The 21,378-nt window shown below is 38.3% G+C and overlaps 1 protein-coding gene across 1 annotated transcript in view; it reads right to left on the reverse strand.

Moving 5' to 3' along the window:
• AGBL1 (AGBL carboxypeptidase 1) overlaps nucleotides 1–21,378 on the reverse strand; it is a 4,745,443-nt gene that overhangs the window by 1,542,559 nt on the left and 3,181,506 nt on the right. The window contains exon 20 of the mRNA XM_044078361.1: nucleotides 17,144–17,275. Within this exon, the coding sequence (XP_043934296.1) occupies nucleotides 17,144–17,275 (132 nt within the window). The remainder of the gene's footprint in view (nucleotides 1–17,143; nucleotides 17,276–21,378) is intronic.

Here is a 21,378-nt window from a genome sequence, read left to right on the forward strand (position 1 = left end):
CACTGCTGTGGGCTAGAGATGGAATATTGCTACCTTTCTAACATCAGCAATACATGTCTACACATGAAAAGGAGCAAGTCACTTCATTAAACTACTGACTTTTATATATGCATTTTTGAAGTAGGTTTTATAGGGGAAGTTATGGTTGTAGCCTTTGTCTATGCAGTGCATGGCTTAATGGGTGAGTGAGGAGCAGCTCCTTGCAACTGAGGCAACTTATAACAGAGAAATACAAAATGTTCAAACAGGCCAACTGGCTTATAACACAACAGCAAAATACAAGGTTCTACAAGCAATAAGATTCCTAGAAATGTCTTACTTCTTCCTCTAGTCTAGTCTCTTTAGAATTTAAACCAAAGCAATTCTGACTCAGATCATAATAAATGCAACTATACTAGAAAGGGGGTAATAAATGAGTGATAACAAGGTGAATTTGTAGTAGGGGCCTCTGTACTAGGGTGCTAAGGAGAGCAGATTTTAGAATAAATATGGATAAGGGGTAACCATTCTAGTTAGTGCACTGTGCTCTACGTAGGTGTGAAAATAAGAAGAAAGATCACATGAGCTTTTACAATCTAAGGGAACGACCCTTATACCTTACTCTGATCTACTATTTCCCAAAAGTTTCCTGAGACAATGTTTAGCAAAGGAGGTTAAATTAAGGGCAGTAGGGGTTGGCTGAGTCAGCACTCAGTGCTATGGATGTACATAAAACAATGCTAGGGAAAGCTTACACAACTGACAATATTAATGAAAGGTCAAGAAAGGGACTTTGGTTGTCAGTTTACCATAAGGGGAAGAAAACAGAGACAGTGGCATTTAAAATCACAACAGGGAAAGGGTCAGAGAACTGGGGAAAAAAGTTCAACACAGTGATACAAGAATGATATCTGAGAGTGGAACAGGTGCTTCAGCAGGCTGATCACATGTTCTACATTACTTCTGGTTGGGTGTGGGAGGCACAGTGCTTATATTTGTCCATGCTTTGCAGGTTCCAAAAGATGTCATGAACCAGGGTTCCTCTGCAATATAGTAATGATAATATAGAGTGGAAGCTAGAAACAGGAAATTTAGATATGTGTACATGCCATCTGCAACGTTCAGTATGTAGGTTTACAGGTGTCCCTCTATTACCTACTAGGTAGCCTTGTAGAATGACACTATGAAGGAAGAGGTGATGCAGATGGCTTGTACCCCATATGCATGAGTTATGGGTACTACCAGGTGTTGTGCAGACACATTGGTTAAGGTGGAGGTGGCATAATCGTTAAGGTGTTTGGTTCTCACATTTGGGAAACATGACTCATAATTATGTATGAACACTGTGCTGAACATTACATTGCAGTTGGCAGAATGGTGGGGCTTCTTGTTCATGTAATACTGTCCATTGTAAATGGATGTGGCATTTATTGTCACATAAGTAAAAACATAGGATAAGAAAATAACTAAAAGGAAGCGTAGGTACAACTTAACACTGCAGATTTTATTGTAAATGCTTTCATCCAAACCATTTAACTGGACTTCATCAGACAATAAAAATTCACAAAACAGTCCACTTTTAAAATATCCTCCCAATAGTCATATGACAGAAAAAACAACATGTGATTGGCTCAAATTCCAAATAGCACTATTTTTTTTAAAAAGCTATACATTTATAAATTATAAGCTAACCCAAGTTTTTAAAAAAAAAAACGTGAACAGCTGCCTATACAGACAAGTTCATTTTCTTGTGAATAACTACCTAAAGACAGAAGCTAATAATTATTAAATAGTAATATTAATCTTTTAGTATACACAGATATATATGCACAAAAACAGGAAATACTAAACAATTAATAAATACATACTGAAAAAATAAAAAATGTATATTATCTATTTAACAGTGTTCATTCAAACCAGGGTAATTATACCCATTCAGTCTCAATTGCTAGACTAATTCTTTTTCTTCTGACTTTAATGTCCATGGAGCACCCCTTTCCTCAGTGGTTACTTGATCTATTACCATAAATTTAAAGGAATGATGAGAAGCATGTTTAGCTAAAGCATTGTGTAAAATGCCCCTATTAATACAATATGTGTGTTCATAGATATGTTCCCTTAACTTACGTTCAGTTTTCCCGATATAAAAACTATTAAATAATTGACAGCAAGCAAGGTATGTCTTAGTAACAGGTGAATGGGATCTTTCCAAAGTCTGTTTAATATTACTACTCCATCTATAAACACAAGTCGGGCGTTCTGGAATTTTAGTCCTAATAACCAAATGGTTCATTAATAATCACCAATTTTTGATTAATATATTTTTTATCATAAATGAGTCATCGTTAAAGGTGGAAATAAAACTCAAACTGTACATTCTCTTCATCCTGCCATCTTCTAATGTCTCATTGGGGGCGTAATTATACCACAGTTAAGGATAGGGCTAAAATATCCACTAATTCGCTTACCTTGAACATCCTTAATCAAATTCGTTAACATTTCTTTTTGGGTACCCTCTTTTAATAAACATCCTTTCTAAGTTTTTGCATTCTGTCAAGAAATCTATTTCTAAAGAGATCATCCTGGCTGCTCTCACTAATTGACCTTTTACAACTGATCTCTTCTATGATAGGGGGTGAGCACTTGAAAAATGCAGAAAAGAATTACAGTAGGTTTCCTTTCTATAAATATTAGCAATATATCTATTATTAATTCTATCTTTTGACAGCTTTATATCTAAGAATGGAATAGACTTAGTGTGGGTATGGTGTGTGAATACTAGAAAATATGTAGTTTAATTAATATATTCTACAAAATCATCCACCATTCCTGTGTCACCTTTTATAATAATAAAAAGATGGTCTAGGTAACATGTATAAAAATAGATTTGATCCATCAAATAGCATACTTGAATAAATGTCCGTGCTCCCAAAAAGCCATGACCATATTTACAAAACTTGCACAACATGAGATACCCATAGCAATTCCACTGTTTTGCAAAACGTAGTGATCTTCAAACATGATGTAATTATTAGTTAAAATAATATCCAACAAAAGTGGACTGTTTTGTGAATTTTTATTGTCTGGTGAAGTCCAGTTAAATAGTTTGGATGAAAGTGCTTACAATAAAAGCTGCAGTGTTAAGTCATACCTACACTTCCTTTTGGTTATTTTCTTAGTCTACTGTGTGCTGTTTTTGTTTTAAGTAAAAACATTGCTCCCTTCCCTTCAGGAAGGTGGGTGATATTGTAAAAGCCATGCACGGTAGTAGCTGTCTCCCCTGCCATGTTATGGAAGAAGTTGTAATCATCCACACATGACAACACTTTATTGAGTATTCTGCAAGTCGGGGTCTTTATCATATGAGTGAATCACACAAATTGCGAATGCTCATAATATCGAATGCACCGGACTGTAAAGTGCTTTTTCTGTGATCGCAGTACAGTGAAGAATGGGATATTTGCCCTTTCCTCACTGTAGTATGATCTCAGAGTTGGAATATATATTTAGCGGAGAGTGTGGGAGGTGCAGCCCCCCACAATAGGAAGTTTGAGGTCCGGTACATTCGATATTATGAGCGTTCGCAATTTCTGTGATTCGCTCATATGATATAGACCCTGCAAGTAGATGCCTGTGAGATATCAACTGCATCACCAGGTTGTCTCTGAAGAGTCCCTGTAGCTGGAATAGTATGAGTCACACATACCTTGGTAGCCACTGATACAGAAAATCTATACATTCCTCCAGTTAGAGTTTTCAGCCACATGGATTAATAAATGGCTCTATGTCCAGTCAAAAGCACTCCAGGCATCTGCTAGTATGTCAGCTGATGTGATGTCACTCTTTGCAAGTATCACCTCTGTCATGATGTTTCTAGCTAAATTTAACTAACAGGTAACTGCCATCAATGCTTTACTATAAAACAGCAAATGTTCCTTGCAATTTTGCCTTTGAAGTGCTACTGGTTTTGGTGTGTTTTTTGCTTTCATACTCAGAAACAAGTGTTTGTTTTTCTTCACACCTCACAGCAATGGACTGCAAACTGCTTTCCTCAATGTTCATTTGCATGACATTACTTACCAATTATGCTATTGTTCTTCATTTGCATGTCATTTGCCTAGCTTTTTTACCTTAAGCACAATGCCCTATAGCGCTACATGGTTCTATAAATTTCTACCTAGCCACACATTGCGGATTTCAAAGGAAGACCAGGCTTAGTTTACAATTTAACTATGAACACTGGCTGTAGACATGTAAGTAACATTATTGTTTTGAATTATGTAGCCTTGAGTACTAGTTATACAAAATTAATAAAACATTAAGCTGTATGTTTTCTGCCATTTGATATTAAGTAATTACCAATTAAGTGTGACAATGAATACATGACTTGTTTATTTTGGTAAAGATGAAACAAACTTACATAATATGTATTTTGTATCTGTATCCAATTTCCCTGTGGTAGCAAGTACTTCTATGGCCCCAGCACCCTTAAAATGATCATTTATGTATCTACCCCCATCATCCCTTGCCACTGTTCATAGGTAAGTACTAAGCTAGTTGTCTTGCAGACCATTTTAGCCCTAGCCAGTTTTCCTTTTCACGCTCAAATTAACCTCTCCTATTTGGTTAGAGACTGGCCTTAATCATCCCATGGTCAGTAATTATATACCACACCTACTGAAAATGTCTAGCATTAAACCATAGATAATTTGAGGGGGACACATGCATGGGATAAAGCATTTAAGAGCTTAGTCTGTCCATTAGTACTAAAGGGGACAGTCCTCAGTTCCCATCCATAGATGCAAGTTGCCCTTGAATATGGACAGGGATGAACTTTGTTTGATGTGGATAGGGAGTCAGTTCCTTAGCAGCGATATATATGCCTCTCTCTCCAAACCATTCTTTTCATATTAGACCGAATATTTCTGATGCCATTCTACTTCCTGATGTGCAGTAAATCTATCAGTAGTGGATCAAAGGATGCCTTGTATGCCAGACAGAAGTCACTTCTTAGCAGTCTGTAGGATACAGAGTACAGTGAGTGGGCATTGAGTGGGTTCATGTAGAGCATGTTGTTTAGGGCTTGTATCATTTTAGTAAGGTATTTCTTTGGCCATTCCAGTTGTCACATGTGCCTGGACAGATATATGCCAAAACGGGCATTATATTCAATGGTTGGCTTAATGAGGGCTGAGTAAAGGGGAACAATGACATCCCTAGATCTAAGCACATCCTATTTGTTTATAAGCTGTGCAATGTAGAAAGACTTTCATACAACAATGTTGTAACTATTAATTACAACTGTCAATATATCTTCTCAGTGTGACAGTTTGCCAAGCAATTTCTAAACATAGCATACCTCTCAACCTCTTAGCATATGAATTCTTGAGAAAGCCAAATAAAAGGGGGGGGGGATGGGGTAATGGCCCGAAATCACAGACAACTTTTAAATATTGCAGTTATAAACTTACAAAGTTTGTAGAACAACATGATTTACATTAGCAAGCATTTTCTGAAGTATATGATGTTTGAAATGCAACTGTCTGACATTATTTATGACTTCAGTCTTCGGTGATTTGTCAGAACCTCAGACATTTAGGAGGAACAAATCAAACATAAAAGGTAAAAAATCTGGACATTCTGTAAAATACTGGATAGCTGAGAGGTATTGACCACAAGCCAAACTTTTTGCAGCTAACAGTAATCAGTGTTCACTTCTTTCCCTCTTTCCACATGTACCAGTACATCGCCATTGATCAGACTTCCTGCTTTAATCCCCATCACAGATCCACAGCGATAATGAGTGTTTGACCTGCCCTAACAACTTGCCACAAGCAAGCACATTCACAGTGACAGGAGAACAGGATTCTATATTGCATAAGCACATAAACACAGAGTCAAAAATCAGCATAAGACTAGGCAAATTCAACCATCACAATACTAAGTAGAATACCCTACACACCCCTCCCTGTTTTCCATCAGCACATTTTTTTTTTTTTTACTAATTTGTCTTGTTTAGCTTGGGAGCAGCACTCACATAACTATTCATAGGTTCATAGGTGTGTACTAGGCTAATGGCCCTGGAGCCTTTACAAACCTAACCCATAGAAGCGCCCTGGAATCGTGCCACCCAACTTTAGTTCCCAGTGCCTCTATCAAGTAGAGCTACTGGGGTGATCTCCGGGGAGTACATTCCATTTCCCATCTACTCATCAAGATTTCTCTTGAAGAAGGCCAGCGAGGTACTCTGCTTGACATGTATGGGAATTCTATTCCAGAGCATGGGCAGTCTCTGGGTTATGAACTTGTCCCTCCAGCATGTTCTGTTGATTCTGGTAATGAAGTTGAGGTCTTTGGAGCATGTGGTGTGGAGGGATTTGGGTTTCTTTAGATGTAGTATTTCTAACAGAGCTGGGTCAGACATGGCTTTGTAAGTCAAGCAGAGATCGCCTCTTAGTAGACAATATGAGACAAAGAATAGATGGAGTTTTTTGAGTCTGTCCCTGTAGGACATGTATTTAAGGCCTAAGATCCTCTTCATGAGGTACCTTTGTGGCCTTTTCAGCTGTTGCATGTGTCTAGTGAGGTACATGCCAAATGGAGCATTACACTCGATAGCTGGCCTAATGAGGGAAGAGTAGAGAGAGATGGTGACCTCTTTCTTCTTGGATACAAAACCCTTGGTAAGCAGATGTGCCACATAGAAGGACTTTTTGACCACAGTAGGCAATGTGGTGGTCGAAGTAGCGGTTGCTGTCAACGGTTCTATATTATAACATTGAAGTTCGTAAACATCAAATGTTATAATATCTAACCCTAAATACTGAAATCTGCAAAGATCAAACAGTCAGAATAGCGATTTTTTTCTCAGGAGAAACATACACACAACACAAACACACACAAAAAACAGCAATCCACACACATACACTTAAAATCTTACACCTAAACCTAAACTAAATTTTACATACACTACTAGCTATCCACTTACCTTAACCCAACCCTAACCCTAAGGTCCGTCATTATCGCACACTCACCTCACCCGAGCCCTAACCCTAACTCACCTAACCCTCCCCTAACCCTAACCTACACACAATCGCACACTTACCTGACCCATGCCCTAACCCTAATGTCCACACAACCGCACACTTACCTGACCTGCTCCCTAACCCTAACTCACCTAACCCACCCCCTAACATACACGCAATCGCACACTTACACGAACCAGACCTGTAACGTTCCAACATATTGAATGCTAAAAACAGCAAAGCCACAGCAATGGCCCACCCAATTCTTTCCCTGGGAAAGAATTCAGTGTCCTGCACCTTCACTGTTTTCAGCGTTCAACATTACTGGTTCGATATTATAACATTCGAACTTTATAAAATTCAATGTTATAATACAGACCCGCTGTCAACCTGTGTCCCCAAATCTCTTATAACACCTTCAGTGTTCAGTGGGCTCCCATCGATGTGGTAATTAGTGGGAACTGAGTTTTTCCCAAAGGGGATGATGACACATTTTTTGGCATTAAGCTTAAGGCCATGGTTTCGAGACCAGTCATTGGTCTCATCGAGGCCTTTCTGTAGGATATCTACATCACTTGGGGAGTTAATAATGGCCCCCAGCTTCCAGTTGTCTGTGAACTTGGTCAGTCAGAGTCCCTCCATGTTGGCCTGGACTTCTAAGAAGTATATGCCAGAACCCAGGACCGATCCCTGTGGGACTCCACTCATGACTGGTTGGCAGTCTGACTTGGAGTCTGCTACTTTCACACTGTGGGTTCTATCTGTGACTCAGTTTGCAACTCATCTAATGCTATAGGGGGTTTTACCTAGTTTGGTGAGTTTATCAATAATTCCTGAGTGGGGAATGGTATCAAAGGCCTTGGCCAGATTGAGGTAGGCTGTATGAACTGCCTTGCCCTCATCCACAGCTCTGATGACTGACTCAAAGAAGTCAACCAGGTTGAGCAGGCATGATCTACTTTTTCACAAAACCAAATTGTGTGAGATCTAGAGTTTGGAAATTTCCAATATCCTTTTAATTAGGTCCATGATGATGCACTCCATAGCATTACATATCAGACTCATCAGGCTAATGGGGTGAAATTCTCAGTGTGTGTAGTCACTCCCCCTTTATGGAGAGGGATGACTGTAGCATGTGTGCCATTCAGTAGGGACAAAGCCTGAGGTGAGGCTATAATTGAACAGGGCACACAGATGTGGTGCCAGTTCATTTTGTAGTTCATGTAGAGCACATCCAGGGATATTGTTGGGTCCCATGGAAGCTGCATTCTTGGCCTTGGATAATGCAGCTTTAACCTGGACTGCAGTAATGCTGGGTGCCTGGCATTCCTACTGTATTGTGATTGGTCCTTTGGGGGGACAGAGGGTTAAAGCTGGCACTGAATCTGTCAGCCAGTATGTTGGCAATATCTGTTGGCTCAGTATAGGAGGTACTATTGTGCAGTAACTCAGAGCAAACCTGGGTATTGCCGTGGATATTTTTGATATAACTATAGAAGGCTTTGTGCTTGTTTTTAGTGTCTGCCACAATTCTGCCTTTATAGCTGGCTTTAGAGGTTTTGATGAGGGATCTCAACTTTTTGTTGAGGCTAATAAGTGAGTTTTTCTAGTCTTGGGACTTCACCTTTTTCTGCAACAGTTTCTTCCTTCTGTTATAGAGTTTATTAATGGCAGGGGACCACCAGATTGGCTTCACTTTTTTGGAGGAGAGCATCTTGGTTCTGTTGGATATGGCTAGTTCCATGCATTTATGTATATGTCCGTACAGTGTAGTGCATTGGTGTATGATTCGGCAGTCAAGCATCTATTTTCCATTGACGTGGATGCTGTGAAGTTAGCCACCTCTGTTTTTAGGAGCCCAAAGTCAGCTTTGGAGAAGTTTTTCAGGGTGGTTACCTTTGCAGGTGGGGGGGGGGGTGAGATGTGGATTTCCATGGTGATTTGTTTGTGGTCAGATCTAACCATATATGATATGGTTACCTATTAAGCCTAGTGTACCTAAGTTATACCATTATTATGTACTGTGGTACATACTGATTCACTTTATAAAGCAGACATCAGCAGTATAAAACCCAAGTGTTTTTATGCTACACTTTTTAAGTCAAATGAAGAGCAATGCGTAGGAGAGCAGCATGCTCTCCCAGTGCTGCACTTCAGTATCACAGCTATAACTTAAACAAAAGCACATAGTGTGGCCTTAGTGCCTACCCTCTCCCAATGCTGCACTTAAGTATCACAGCTGTAACTTAAACAAAAGCACATAGTGTGGTCCTAGTACCTACCCTCTCCCAATGCTGCACTTAAGTATCACAGCTGTAACTTAAACCAAAGCACATAGTGTTGTCCTAGAACCAACCCTTTCCCAATGCTGCACTTCAGTATCACAGCTATAACGTAAAGAAAAGCACATAGTGTGGTCCTAGTACCTACCCTCTCCCAATGCTGCACTTAAGTATCACAGCTGTAACTTAAAGCACATAGTGTGGTCCTAGCACCTACCCTCTCCCAATGCTTCACTTCAGTATCACAGCTGGAACTTAAACCAAAGCACATAGTGTGGTCCTAGTACCTACCCTCCCCCAATGCTGCACTTAAGTATCACAACTATAACTTAAACAAAAGCACATAGTGTGGTCCTAGTACCTACCCTCTCCCAATGCTTCACTTAAGTATCACAGCTGTAACTTAAAAGCACATAGTGTTGTCCTAGAACCAGCCCTTTCCCAATGCTGCACTTCAGTATCACAGCTGTAACTTAAACAAAAGCACATAGTGTGGTCCTAGCACCTACCCGCTCCCAATGCTTCACTTCAGTATCACAGCTGGAACTTAAACCAAAGCACATAGTGTGGTCCTAGTACCTACCCTCTCCCAATGCTTCACTTAAGTATCACAGCTGTAACTTAAAAGCACATAGTGCAGTGGCGGATCCAGGAATTTGCAGAAGGGGGGGCGCAGTCTCGATAGTTGACTACTGGGGTGGAAGCAAGAAAGTGGGACACAAAGCTCTGACATCACGTCTGGAAAGACATCACTTTACATTCAGTTACACATGATTTTACTGTGGATGTGGTAGCAGGAAAAAGTAATTCCTATACAGCACATCTATTTTCAGTGCATGCCTGGAAAAAATTGTTGACCATACCAGCTCACATTCTCCTTCCATGGCATAGTGGGCATATGGACTCTTATAAACTTGTAAAAAATCCCACTGAAGTTGGAAACACTCAGTATGTTTTTCAGACATGGGAGAAACCCCACAGAGACAGAGAACATGCAAACTCCAAACAGGCATTAGTCGGAGGTCAGGATCGAACCTTGTGCACTGAAGGCGATGACCTTAACCACTAAGCCATCTGGTCTCTGATCTAGAACTTCAGCAAAGGATAGGAGAATGGAATGCAAATCTGAAGGCACATGGGATGAAACTAAGCACGGATAAGACAGTGGTAATGGCAGCAGATTGGGGAAATCAGAAGAAGCTGAGAATAGATAGATGGGAAGATAGTGGAACAGGTAAACAGCTTCAAGTATCTGGGAGGGGTGGTTGAGGAGAAGGGTAGTCTGAATGAAAAAGTCAAAGCTAGAATCAGAGGGGCTGAATGAGGTACACGTGAGAGGTGTGGAACTGCTGTTTGTTCTACTGTAAATACAGGATTCACTATCTGAAGAGATAGTCTACTGCAGTTTGTGAAGTGGCGTAGACTATTGTGACACACGAATTTGGAATTAACGGAAAGCATACCTCTCAACCTCTTAAAACAAGAAACTGACCAAAGCCATACATAATGGGGGGGGGGCAAAGGCACAAAACTGGGCCACTTTAATGTATTGCTCTTTCACACTTAATTGACAGCATAACAGATTTTGCATCAGCATGAATTTTCTGAAGGGTATGAAGTCTGAAACACAAATAAATGTCTGTCATTATTTTCTGACTTCGAACCTCAATGATTAGCCTGAAAATCCCAATTTTATGACAGACCAAAAACATGATGCAAAAATCTGGACATTCTAAGGTTTTCCGAAAATAATCCGGCCTGTAAAACCTGTAGCCGGCAGTACTGCAGACAGCGCTGTTTCATTTCATTGCTTATAAGTCGGGCACATGTAGTTTTGGAGCTCATACCCACTGTGGAGAAAGCACTACCCATTTTTTCATTCTCGTGCTTGATGTGTCAGTGTTGGGTGCTGATACCTTCAGGTTTGGGACTGCGTGTAGTCTGCGCTGCTTGTCCTCCTGTTGACAGCGTGTAAAGGGGTAAAAGAGAGACAAGAGTGTTGGCCTTCCTGTATGCTGTGGGCTGACTGGCTGATCTTTTATAACGCGGAGGACTTATTCCATTTGAAACATTCAGGCCCTGGTCTTGTCGGTAGTGCACACCTGATGCTGACTTCTTTGGGTCCTGAGAGAGATGGGTAAGTGTTTGCTTCTGAACTGTGGAGGAAGGCGATGGGGTACCGCCCTTGGGGTGGTGCAGGAAGACTGGGACAGGCATGTTGCTGGCAATGTGACAAGGGCTGTAAGAGATGTGCATTTTGTGAAATCACCCTGCTCAGAAAGACTGTTATGAATACTGATTGTAACTGCATCCAGTCAAGCTTATCACTGTAGCATTACATACTGTTTTAGCTGCAATTAATGTTTTAAACGATAAGGTCATAGTACACTCAACAACTTGTCAAGCACCTATAAATGTACATTTTCTTTCATGTGTTTGACATCTGCAGAATGAGTTTTGAAAACGTGAACTGATTAACTATTTACACTGTAAATATTTACAACAGCTTCTGCACGTATCTGTGCACTGCACGCCTGGCTAATCTAAAGGCTCACTTAAGCATTTCCCCTGTATCGCTGTACACACAGCAGTAAATCATTTACTTCGCAGTATTTATAGATTTACATAATGGTTATCCCTGCCCACAAGTACAAAGCTCTGTGAATATCACTTGGCCACGCATTCTGCGCTTTAAGCCTTATGCCCAGTGCAAAGTCAAGCCTCTTATGGGTACCTCTCATTACAAGGAGCGTTCCACATTTGGGATCTTAGTGACATTCATAGTTAAGATGTTTTTAAAGTGATAGCTATGGTGGATAGTTCTGAATCTTACTAATTCATTACAATAATGTTTTTAAGTATAAAGTAGCACACTTTATCCTGAAAGCTTACGGAGTGCTCAACATATGAAATCCAGTGAAAAAAAAATCACCAGAAAGAAGTATTTGTCCACAGCTCCAAACGGAGTGACCTACACCCAAAGCACAATAGGTCCCATCAGCCTGCATACCATTACAATGACTGCAAACTGTAAAGCTAGTGGATTCTCCATGACTCAATGAGCACGTGGGGCAAACTGCAGATCATGGAGCCATTTTAAACGGCATCTACAATGCCATTATGGCACCATGATAACAAAACAGAGGCATGGCACAGTATTCTGTGAGTAAGTTACTAACCCTAATACCCTGATTCAGGCTAACTAAATTTCTAATCTCAGTTTTGGTTCCCGATGTTTCAGAGATTTACCAGAAAAGTCATTTTTTTGAGGAACAATTGAAGACAAACAGAAAACAGAAACAGTTGAGAGATATGCGCCCCGATGCACTCACACACCACAGTCAAGGAAAGTCATTTTTTTGAGGAACAATTGAAGACAAACAGAAACCAGAAACAGTTGAGAGATATGCGCCCCGATGCACTCACACACCACAATCAAGGACAGCTCTGAGTTCACAAAGTATGGAATATAATATAGCGCTCTGCTAAATGTTCTACCAGTACATTTTCTCACAAGTGCTACTAAGAGCAATATTTAAAACCCCCCTTAATTTTGGGCCTCTGTCCAGATGTCTTGTTCTAAGTAGTACGTACAAATCTCAGACTGTTTGAAGGCACAGCCCGGGTGAATAAGACCCCATATGAAATTAAAATATTTACAGATAAAATATGCACACAGACATATATACAGATATGATATATGCTGCTGCAACATTCAAACATTTTTTAAACATTTAGTTGAAGAAGCAGTTTCCAATGTGTTGGCGCACTGTTGGGGTGGTGGCAACATTTAAAATGCACACACATTCACCATCTGCAGACCTATCAAGACTGCAAAACAAAAACACACACACACACAAGAATACGACTAAGGTGCAACTATTCTTGATCTGATAGTCATGAAATTACCGCAACTTCAGAAATGGGCAATGCAAGAATCTTGGGCCAAATAATTTAATTGAATCTATCATACTTCAAATTTATTATAAATTAATACTTTTAAATTAAATATTTAAATATTATAATAATATATAAATAATATAAATATATAATATATACATTTTATACTGTTCAACTGTTAACATGCTAGCTAAGCAATCAATTATAAATTAATAAATTTAACCAGCTACAAAACGGCATTAAGCTTTACACCGGAATACACAAGCCACTTATCTACGCTAAACTAAACAAATATACTAAAACACAGACATGACAAAAAACACCACTGCATGTAAAAGCACCACGTTAAATGTAGGCACTAAACACACAATGTGACATTACATTTCCGGAACACTTTACCTGACAAGTATTTTTAAAATTTTTTAATTTAATATCAACTAGCTCTTTGGTACAAAATAAAAAAAAAAATACTTCTCTGAGAGACTCACAGACTTGCTGAAGGGAGTTTGCTGGAGTTCGAGTCACTACTGCAGCTGACTACTATCGTAACTTCAAAAACCCAACTGTTTACCAAAACGCGCCTAACTCAACTACAATGGAGAAGTATTTGGAGGAGCAATTATTGAGGAGATTAAATCACCTGACTCTGCAAACCTCCAATCGCTTCTCCAATGTATTTGAGTTAGGTGCGATTTTTCACAGCATTGATTGGTTCAGGTCCTGAAGAACCCAAACTGAAAAAAAAAATGTACGGTACTCTGTGACAGTTAAACTGTTTAAAACTTTTTTCTTTATGTCGTGGAGAGAATTAAATATACTAGGACTTAAACAGTGACTCAGTAATATATATACATATATATATATATATATATATATTATGTATGTCAAAAAAAAAAAAACGTAACTTGAAAGATAAAAGGAGGTGGCGCGCGCCCCTGCCTAAATCCGCTACTGTAGTGTTGTCCTACAACCCACCCTTTCAAAATGCTGCACTTCAGTATCACAGCTATAATGTAAACAAAAGCACATAGTGTGGTCCTAGTACCTACCCTCTCCCAATGCTGCACTTAAGTATCACAGCTGTAACTTAAACCAAAGCACATAGTGTTGTCCTAGAACCAACCCTTTCCCAATGCTGCACTTCAGTATCACAGCTATAACGTAAACAAAAGCACATAGTGTGGTCCTAGTACCTACCCTCTCCCAATGCTGCACTTAAGTATCACAGCTGTAACTTAAACAAAAGCACATAGTGTGGTCCTAGAACCGAACCTCTCCCAATGCCTCACTTCAGTATCATGGCTACAGCTTAAACCATAGCACACAGTGTGGTTATTAATCACAATGACTAATGTTTCTGCTTTCAGAACTAAGCTGTCTATTACCTATGAAATATATTTACTCCTTATTTTTACTAACATTTTAGAGATTGCATGTGATGTGTGGCTATTTGCATAACTCCACTTTTAAGAGAAGATAGGCTAAATTACTTCTTCAGTTGTAGTTAAATGATTTGCAAGACAAATTTTCATTAACAAAAGAAATAAAAAAATGCATATTAGTTTTAAACACACTTTAAAGAAGTGTTCTACAAAATAGATATTTTTTTTCTTAGTGATGCTCCCGCTACTTGTCAACCATTAAGTCTCACTCTATAGGAAATGAACTCATAAGACTCAAGAACATTAATTCTTGGGAGGTATAGAGTCCACAGATCTGCTAGGCTGAGAGTTGTCCATTGAGCTCATCATTCAGGCAGCTGGAAATGAGATCATGTTTTAATGTAAGACCCTAACCTTAACTCTTGTCATTAGTGTGAGCTACTTACATCACTGCTGGGACTTATAAAGCCATCTGTCTTTAAGCATGTGATATTGTGGATTCTGCTAATAATGGCTGTTATAAAACAGTGGCTTGGTGAGGTTTAAGTCCATCTCACATAAATACTACAGTGTAATGCCTTCTCCAACAGATTATGGTCATATGCATTCAGGTCCCCCCCTCCACCCCCTAAAACAGGCATACATATGGGTCTCTGTCAGATGATTGTCTTTTTGGAGACTTAAAAAAAATGTCTAAGAGACCATAAGATTGAGTTTCGAAAAACTCAAACATCAAAACAAAACAAACAAAAAAAAAATGCAAAAATTTACCTTTTTTACACTTTTGCAGGCACCCCTACACCCCCTCCAAATTATATATACCAACTCTGAGATTGCACTACAGTGAGGATAAAGCTCTGTACAGCAATCTCCATTCAAAAGCTTTGAGTTTTCAAAAACTCAATCATATGGTCTTGAACATATGGAGTTCAAGTTTATGAAAACTCAATCAACTGATAGGGAACCACAAATACATACTTGCAGACAGGGATACAAATATTGCAAGCATGTGCAATTATGGCCATCTAGCCTGACAATATACCAGAACAGTCATTCCTATAATACAGTAGAGAGTTGATTATCTGAACTAATTGGGACCTAGGGTAGGTTGGATAATCAAACATATAACTGAACTGGACAAAAAACTTCTAAAATCTTGTTTTTTCTGCACACGGAATACACTTTTCAACCATTCAGTGATTCCAATGGACAATAAAGAATATTTTTACACACAAGCAAAGTACAAGCTCAAAAAATATGCACAAGTGAATACGTATAATGTTTACAATATTCCGACTTTATGATTTTTCCTACCCAAAAACTTTGGAAGGCTGTGTTCAGATAATTGACATTTCAGATAATCGACATTTGGATAATTGACTCTCTACTGTAAATGTTCTCACTGTTTTTTAATAATATTTACTAGGGCTTGCTTTGATATAGTTTGGCATCTACTCCATGTGCCAGCTACTTATTCAGAAAACTAATTAGTATATTTCTCTTGCCTATAATTACTACACACATGTTCTGATGATTCCCTGCTTTTCTTTGATAAATCCCCAAATTCCCAGAGGTATTGGTCTCTAAATGCCTATATACCTGAATATAATCTCCTCTTAGACATCTACATTAGAGTTCAGATATTTTAATATTTTATATGGTATATTTCTTCTGACCTCTTTCCAGTTTATTCATGCTAAATTTCTTATGAAGTTTTCAAATTATTATTTTATAGTCTAGTTAGTTTCTAATGTAGCTGACAAAGACTTGTTTAGTGATTTGTAATTTTCTAGACTTTATAAAACTTTTTTTATACAGTCTATTCTTTTATAGCTATCATTAACCAAATGGTTGATAGGATCACAAGAAACCTGAATCTGGATCTACCCATATACCCAGGTCCTTAAATAAGTCCACAGTTTCAATCAACCACTATGTGCTATATTAGAAATTCACCCTTCAATCTATGTTTCCAAAATCTCACATGATTAGTTTTTGATGGCCAGTTTAGTGAAATTCTTTTTTGTAGACTTGACCGATCTGCAGTGCATATAATCAGTTTACCCATTTTCAATCATCAGCGTATAGCTGATAGATCTTATCCATACTGGTGCTGTCAAGTACCCAGGCCACTAACTGATTTTCATCATCTCAGCCATGGCCAAGTCTTTAACCTCTACACCACAGCAAAAGAAAATTAGCTTTTAACCAATTCTAGCATTCGATAGATAGAACATTTGTTTACATTACCATAATACAATTTACAGACTAGAAATCTGTAGGTAACATCACAGATCTGCTTTTGTTCAATGTTTAAGCTTCTAAATTTTGAAATCAAAAATTCATTAAGGAATCCTGAGATCATGTTTTACTGATGTATAATGGCATATTCAAATAAAATATGTTGATTTGAAAAAGTACACTTCAATACATTCTTGAGATGCTTGGGGGGGGGGTCATTAAAAGTGGTTAGCTTAGAATGTGCATGAAATTACTTCATTCACAGAAACTGCACAATTTTACTTATAATTTTGAATATGAGGACATGCTATTCTTCAGATATAACAATTCATACCCGATAGCCAATGTCCTCCTTCAGTGAGGCAGTGTTTATGGATGACCCCGACTGCCATAAGGTTTCCTTAATGCTGCAACCATACATGAAGACATTCTTCTTCCTGGAATGGCCATGGTAGTCGCAGAACACCTGTGTGTTATACAGAGAAATAATGTATCAATAGAAACAGTTCTTTCAATGTTACATAAACATGCTGATTGATACAAATAACCTTCACAGATTTATAAAAGTAATTGCTATTCTGGCCATTAGCAGTAAAAATCAGACTTACAGACTTTGCAATAAGCAGAGTTTAGGTTTCCCTAATACCTTTAACTTTATGGCTAGTTATGTGTTGCTGTTGTACAAATTGGAATGAAATGCAAATGTGACAATGAATGGAAACTTGCAATTTGAACTTTATATTTACAAAATATACTAATACTCAAGAACCTCTTAATGATCCACAGAATAATTACCATTTCTGAATTCTGAAAGTCTTACTCCAGCAGAATCATGATTAAGATTTACTTCACTTTGTATAAGGTGTGAAAATACAATATGTTGGTCCCTTGATAAAACATTGTAATAAAAGGAGTAGATACAGTTCATCAGACCTGGCATTTCTGAAGTTTCTTCTACAGCAGCAACAAGGTTCTCCTAGAATCTGTCATGTTAGTTAACAGTCAGCACAAATTAAGTAAGTCATTAACCATAACTATCGATACGCTAAGAGCTGCAGAGAGAAATTAGTTTGCAAAGCAAATCAAAATGCTTTTCAAACTCTAGCTTTCTAATATGGGTTATATGGGTTATATTCATTGGGATGTGCATCTGTTGTCTGTCTGTCTGTCTTATCCATCTGTCTATCTATCTAGCTAGCTATCTACCTCTCTCCATCTATTTTTTTAATTTCTCCATGTTTTGGGGTTTCTAATACCATGATGGGAATGGACCCCATTCCTAAGTGAAAGTACGATTAAAGTTCATTAAATTAGTATCGTTTCAATCTTTGATGACAGCCAGAAGTGCTCTTTGCAGCACCTGCAATGTGCCCAGTAATGACTACTTCTACAATTCGTACGGAGTTACATGTATTGGTAACATATCTAAATAAGACTGTAGATTCTTTTTTATAAGACCAGTTGCTCCTACTACTATTGGAACTGTCTGGGTATCTTTCTTCCACATGGCTCTCAGTTTGTGTCTTCAGATCCTGATCTTTTATGATTTTATATCTCTCTGCACACAATACAGTGTAGTCACTGGATGTAGCAATTTCAACGATCAATGCCACTTTAGTCTTCTTTTTATGGAGCACTATATCTGGTTTTCTCGCATCTGTCTTTTGAACTGTTAATAATGGGTATTCCCCTGTGATGTGGACGTCATCATTTTCTATGATGTTTTGTGGCTCATGTTTCAAGTGCTGTTCAGCCACTTCAATACCATAATGTTTGCACAATCCCCAGTGCGACAGTCTTGCTACATTATTATTCCTTTCAGTATACATTCCTTGCTATTAGTATGTCACAGCCAGCAACAAGGTGAGCAACTGTTTCCAGTTCTGTTTTACAAAACTTATGTTTGTCTGTTTCTCCCACATGTCCAATGGACTTTGTAAACCAACATGTATGTATCCCACTATCTTGGGCCACCAATATAACTTTTCATATTTTGGTTTGAATTTGCCTCTCTTTAACCATTCCTGCTTTCGATCCTGATCAACATGAGGTTCTTCCAGAAGTTTTCTATACTTGCAACTTTACTTATGCATTTTCCGCATTTCTTGCCTCCTCATCTAATACTTCACCTTATATTATTTTGTTTGTTTATAGACGCATTCAGTTGCTGCCTGATTTTTATCTACTTCTGGTTTGATTTCCATTCCCGCTTGACGCCGATATGCTTCTGCTAGACTAAGCAGGGAAGTCATCTTAGATTCATTCTCCTCATGTTTCAAAACTTTCACTATGTTTGGGTCTTGTGAGGTCAGCAGATATGTGTGCTTTCCCACGATTGCAGATCTATACATGCAATCAATTTCAAGGAGACCCATACCTCCTTTGGAACATGGAGTAAATAATTGTGGTATCCACAGATTTTTATAAATCATATGATGAGCATGAAATGTCCTTCTTGTTTTCCTGTGTAATCTATACAACACTTTTGAGGCCAGTCAATCACTCCAAAACTGTACGTTAGGACAGGAAGAGCAAATTGGTTCATAACTTGAATTTTGTTCCTAGATGTCAATCCTGTTTTCAGAATTAATGTAAGTCTTCTAAAATATTCCTTACTGTTTTATTCACATTTGTTCATGTTTTTTGTTGATCCTTCATCAATTCCCAAATATTTATAAATTCCCTCTTGCTCAAGTTCTTTTATATCACATTCTTGTCCCAAACTGATGTTTTCTTGATGCTGCAGCCTTTCTGTTTTAAAGGTTGCTTTTGCACATTTATCAAGACCAAATGACATTCTTATATCATCTGAAAAAGTTTTGACTGCTTGCAATTGTGCTTTCAATTCCTCATCTGATGAGCTATACAGTTTTAAATCATCGACAAAGGTGAGAAGTCTGTACACTTTGTTGTTATCTAGGAGCCATATTATAGCCATGGCCTAATTTGCTAAGTAGACAGCTTAATGGGTTAAGGGTAAGACAGAATAGCAGTGGTAACAGGGAGTCACCCTGGAATATCCTCCTTCAGATTTTTATCCCTGGAATAATAATTTGTCCTTTATCATGGCTTAATTGCACAGTTGTCTGCCACTGCTTCATGGTCATTGTACTGTAATTTATCAGTGTAGGGTGTATCTTACACATTTTTAAGCACTCTTTTATCCATGAATGTGGGATTCTGACAAATGTCGGTGGGTGCGAGAGGCAAAGCCCACCACGTCACTTTAAGTTCAAGGTTACGTTTTTTTTTTTTTTTTTTTGTCACGGAACAGCGTTTTTTTTTTCCCTTGGGAAAACAGTCCATGTGCCGTGGCTTCACTATTTTCCACTTTCAGACTTTAGGGTTCATTATTACAATGTTTAAACTTGTTTTCATTCAATGTTGTATTATAGACCCATCAAAAACTCCTTTATTAGTGAGATTAGGTTTACCAGTTACTATTGACTAGGAATAGTTCTGTTGGTCCTCGTTTGATGATATTGTCCACTTCTTCAATTCTGCCTTTCTAAACACAAGCTTTGAAAGAGGTGGATCCCTGTGGCCAACTTCCATCAGGTCACCCAGATCAAATAAAGTAATGCAGGGTCCATCACTAGTCAAATTATCAACATTCCAAACCAGCATCAGACATCATTCCTTATTCTAAAGATCATAACCAAGGCAATTCATCCTCATTATTGAGTAAAAGATCATACTTGGGTAAAGAACACAATCATATTCAGGAATATTAATCACTTATTTTGTATCTTGGTTATAACATGATCCCTTCTCTCTTTCTACTACTCAGCCTTGAAGAAATTTTAATTTGCTGTAGAATTCACCTTCTATATATTATCCACCACAAGCAGATTTACTGTGCATTGTTGACAAGTCTTCTAAGCAGTGCTTATTTTGTCTTATTTTATGTTGTGCTACTCTGTATAGTTTATAATCTTATTGGGAAGATTAAACTTGAATAAGAATCATAAAATGAATAACTTACCATATCTATGAAAAGTTCAGCTGGTGCTACAGTTTATCCAGTCTCACTAATTATCATGTTCATAACAGAATGTCTTGTACCCACAGTTTGAATCAAGTCCCATTATCCTTCTACAAAAAATGGAAAACAGCTTCATTAAGCACCTCCAGTTACCCTGGTATCTCTCAAAAATACTAGAATGATGTATAGTTTTCCATTGCTGTTTTCAGGACCACAGTCAAGATTCTTTGAACAGCAGAAAGACAGCAAAGTAAATTTTCCTTTGCATTGGCCTCATACGTGGCTCTCAGCTGGTTCTTATTATGATAAACATCAAGGAGTAGCACTAAGCCCAAGTCTAAAGAAAACGGCTTCAGGATTTCTCAACTAGTATAGGCTAATAAGGAATCTCAGTTAAGTAAGTGTGATTTAAAAAACACAAGTCAAGCTCACAACACCCGTGGATTTGGAAATGTTGCATTGATATCAATTACCAGTGTAAAATTACTAGTCTTCCTGGCATAGGTGGTGTTCTACTTGTAGGACTGTACAGGAGCTTCTTGAATGACATGGGCAAAAGGTTAGTAATTTGCCGTGCCAGTAGC

The sequence above is a fragment of the Protopterus annectens genome, chromosome 7.part0, assembly GCF_019279795.1.
Source record: "Protopterus annectens isolate FY-2018-M chromosome 7.part0, PAN1.0, whole genome shotgun sequence".
Taxonomy (NCBI): domain Eukaryota; kingdom Metazoa; phylum Chordata; order Ceratodontiformes; family Protopteridae; genus Protopterus; species Protopterus annectens.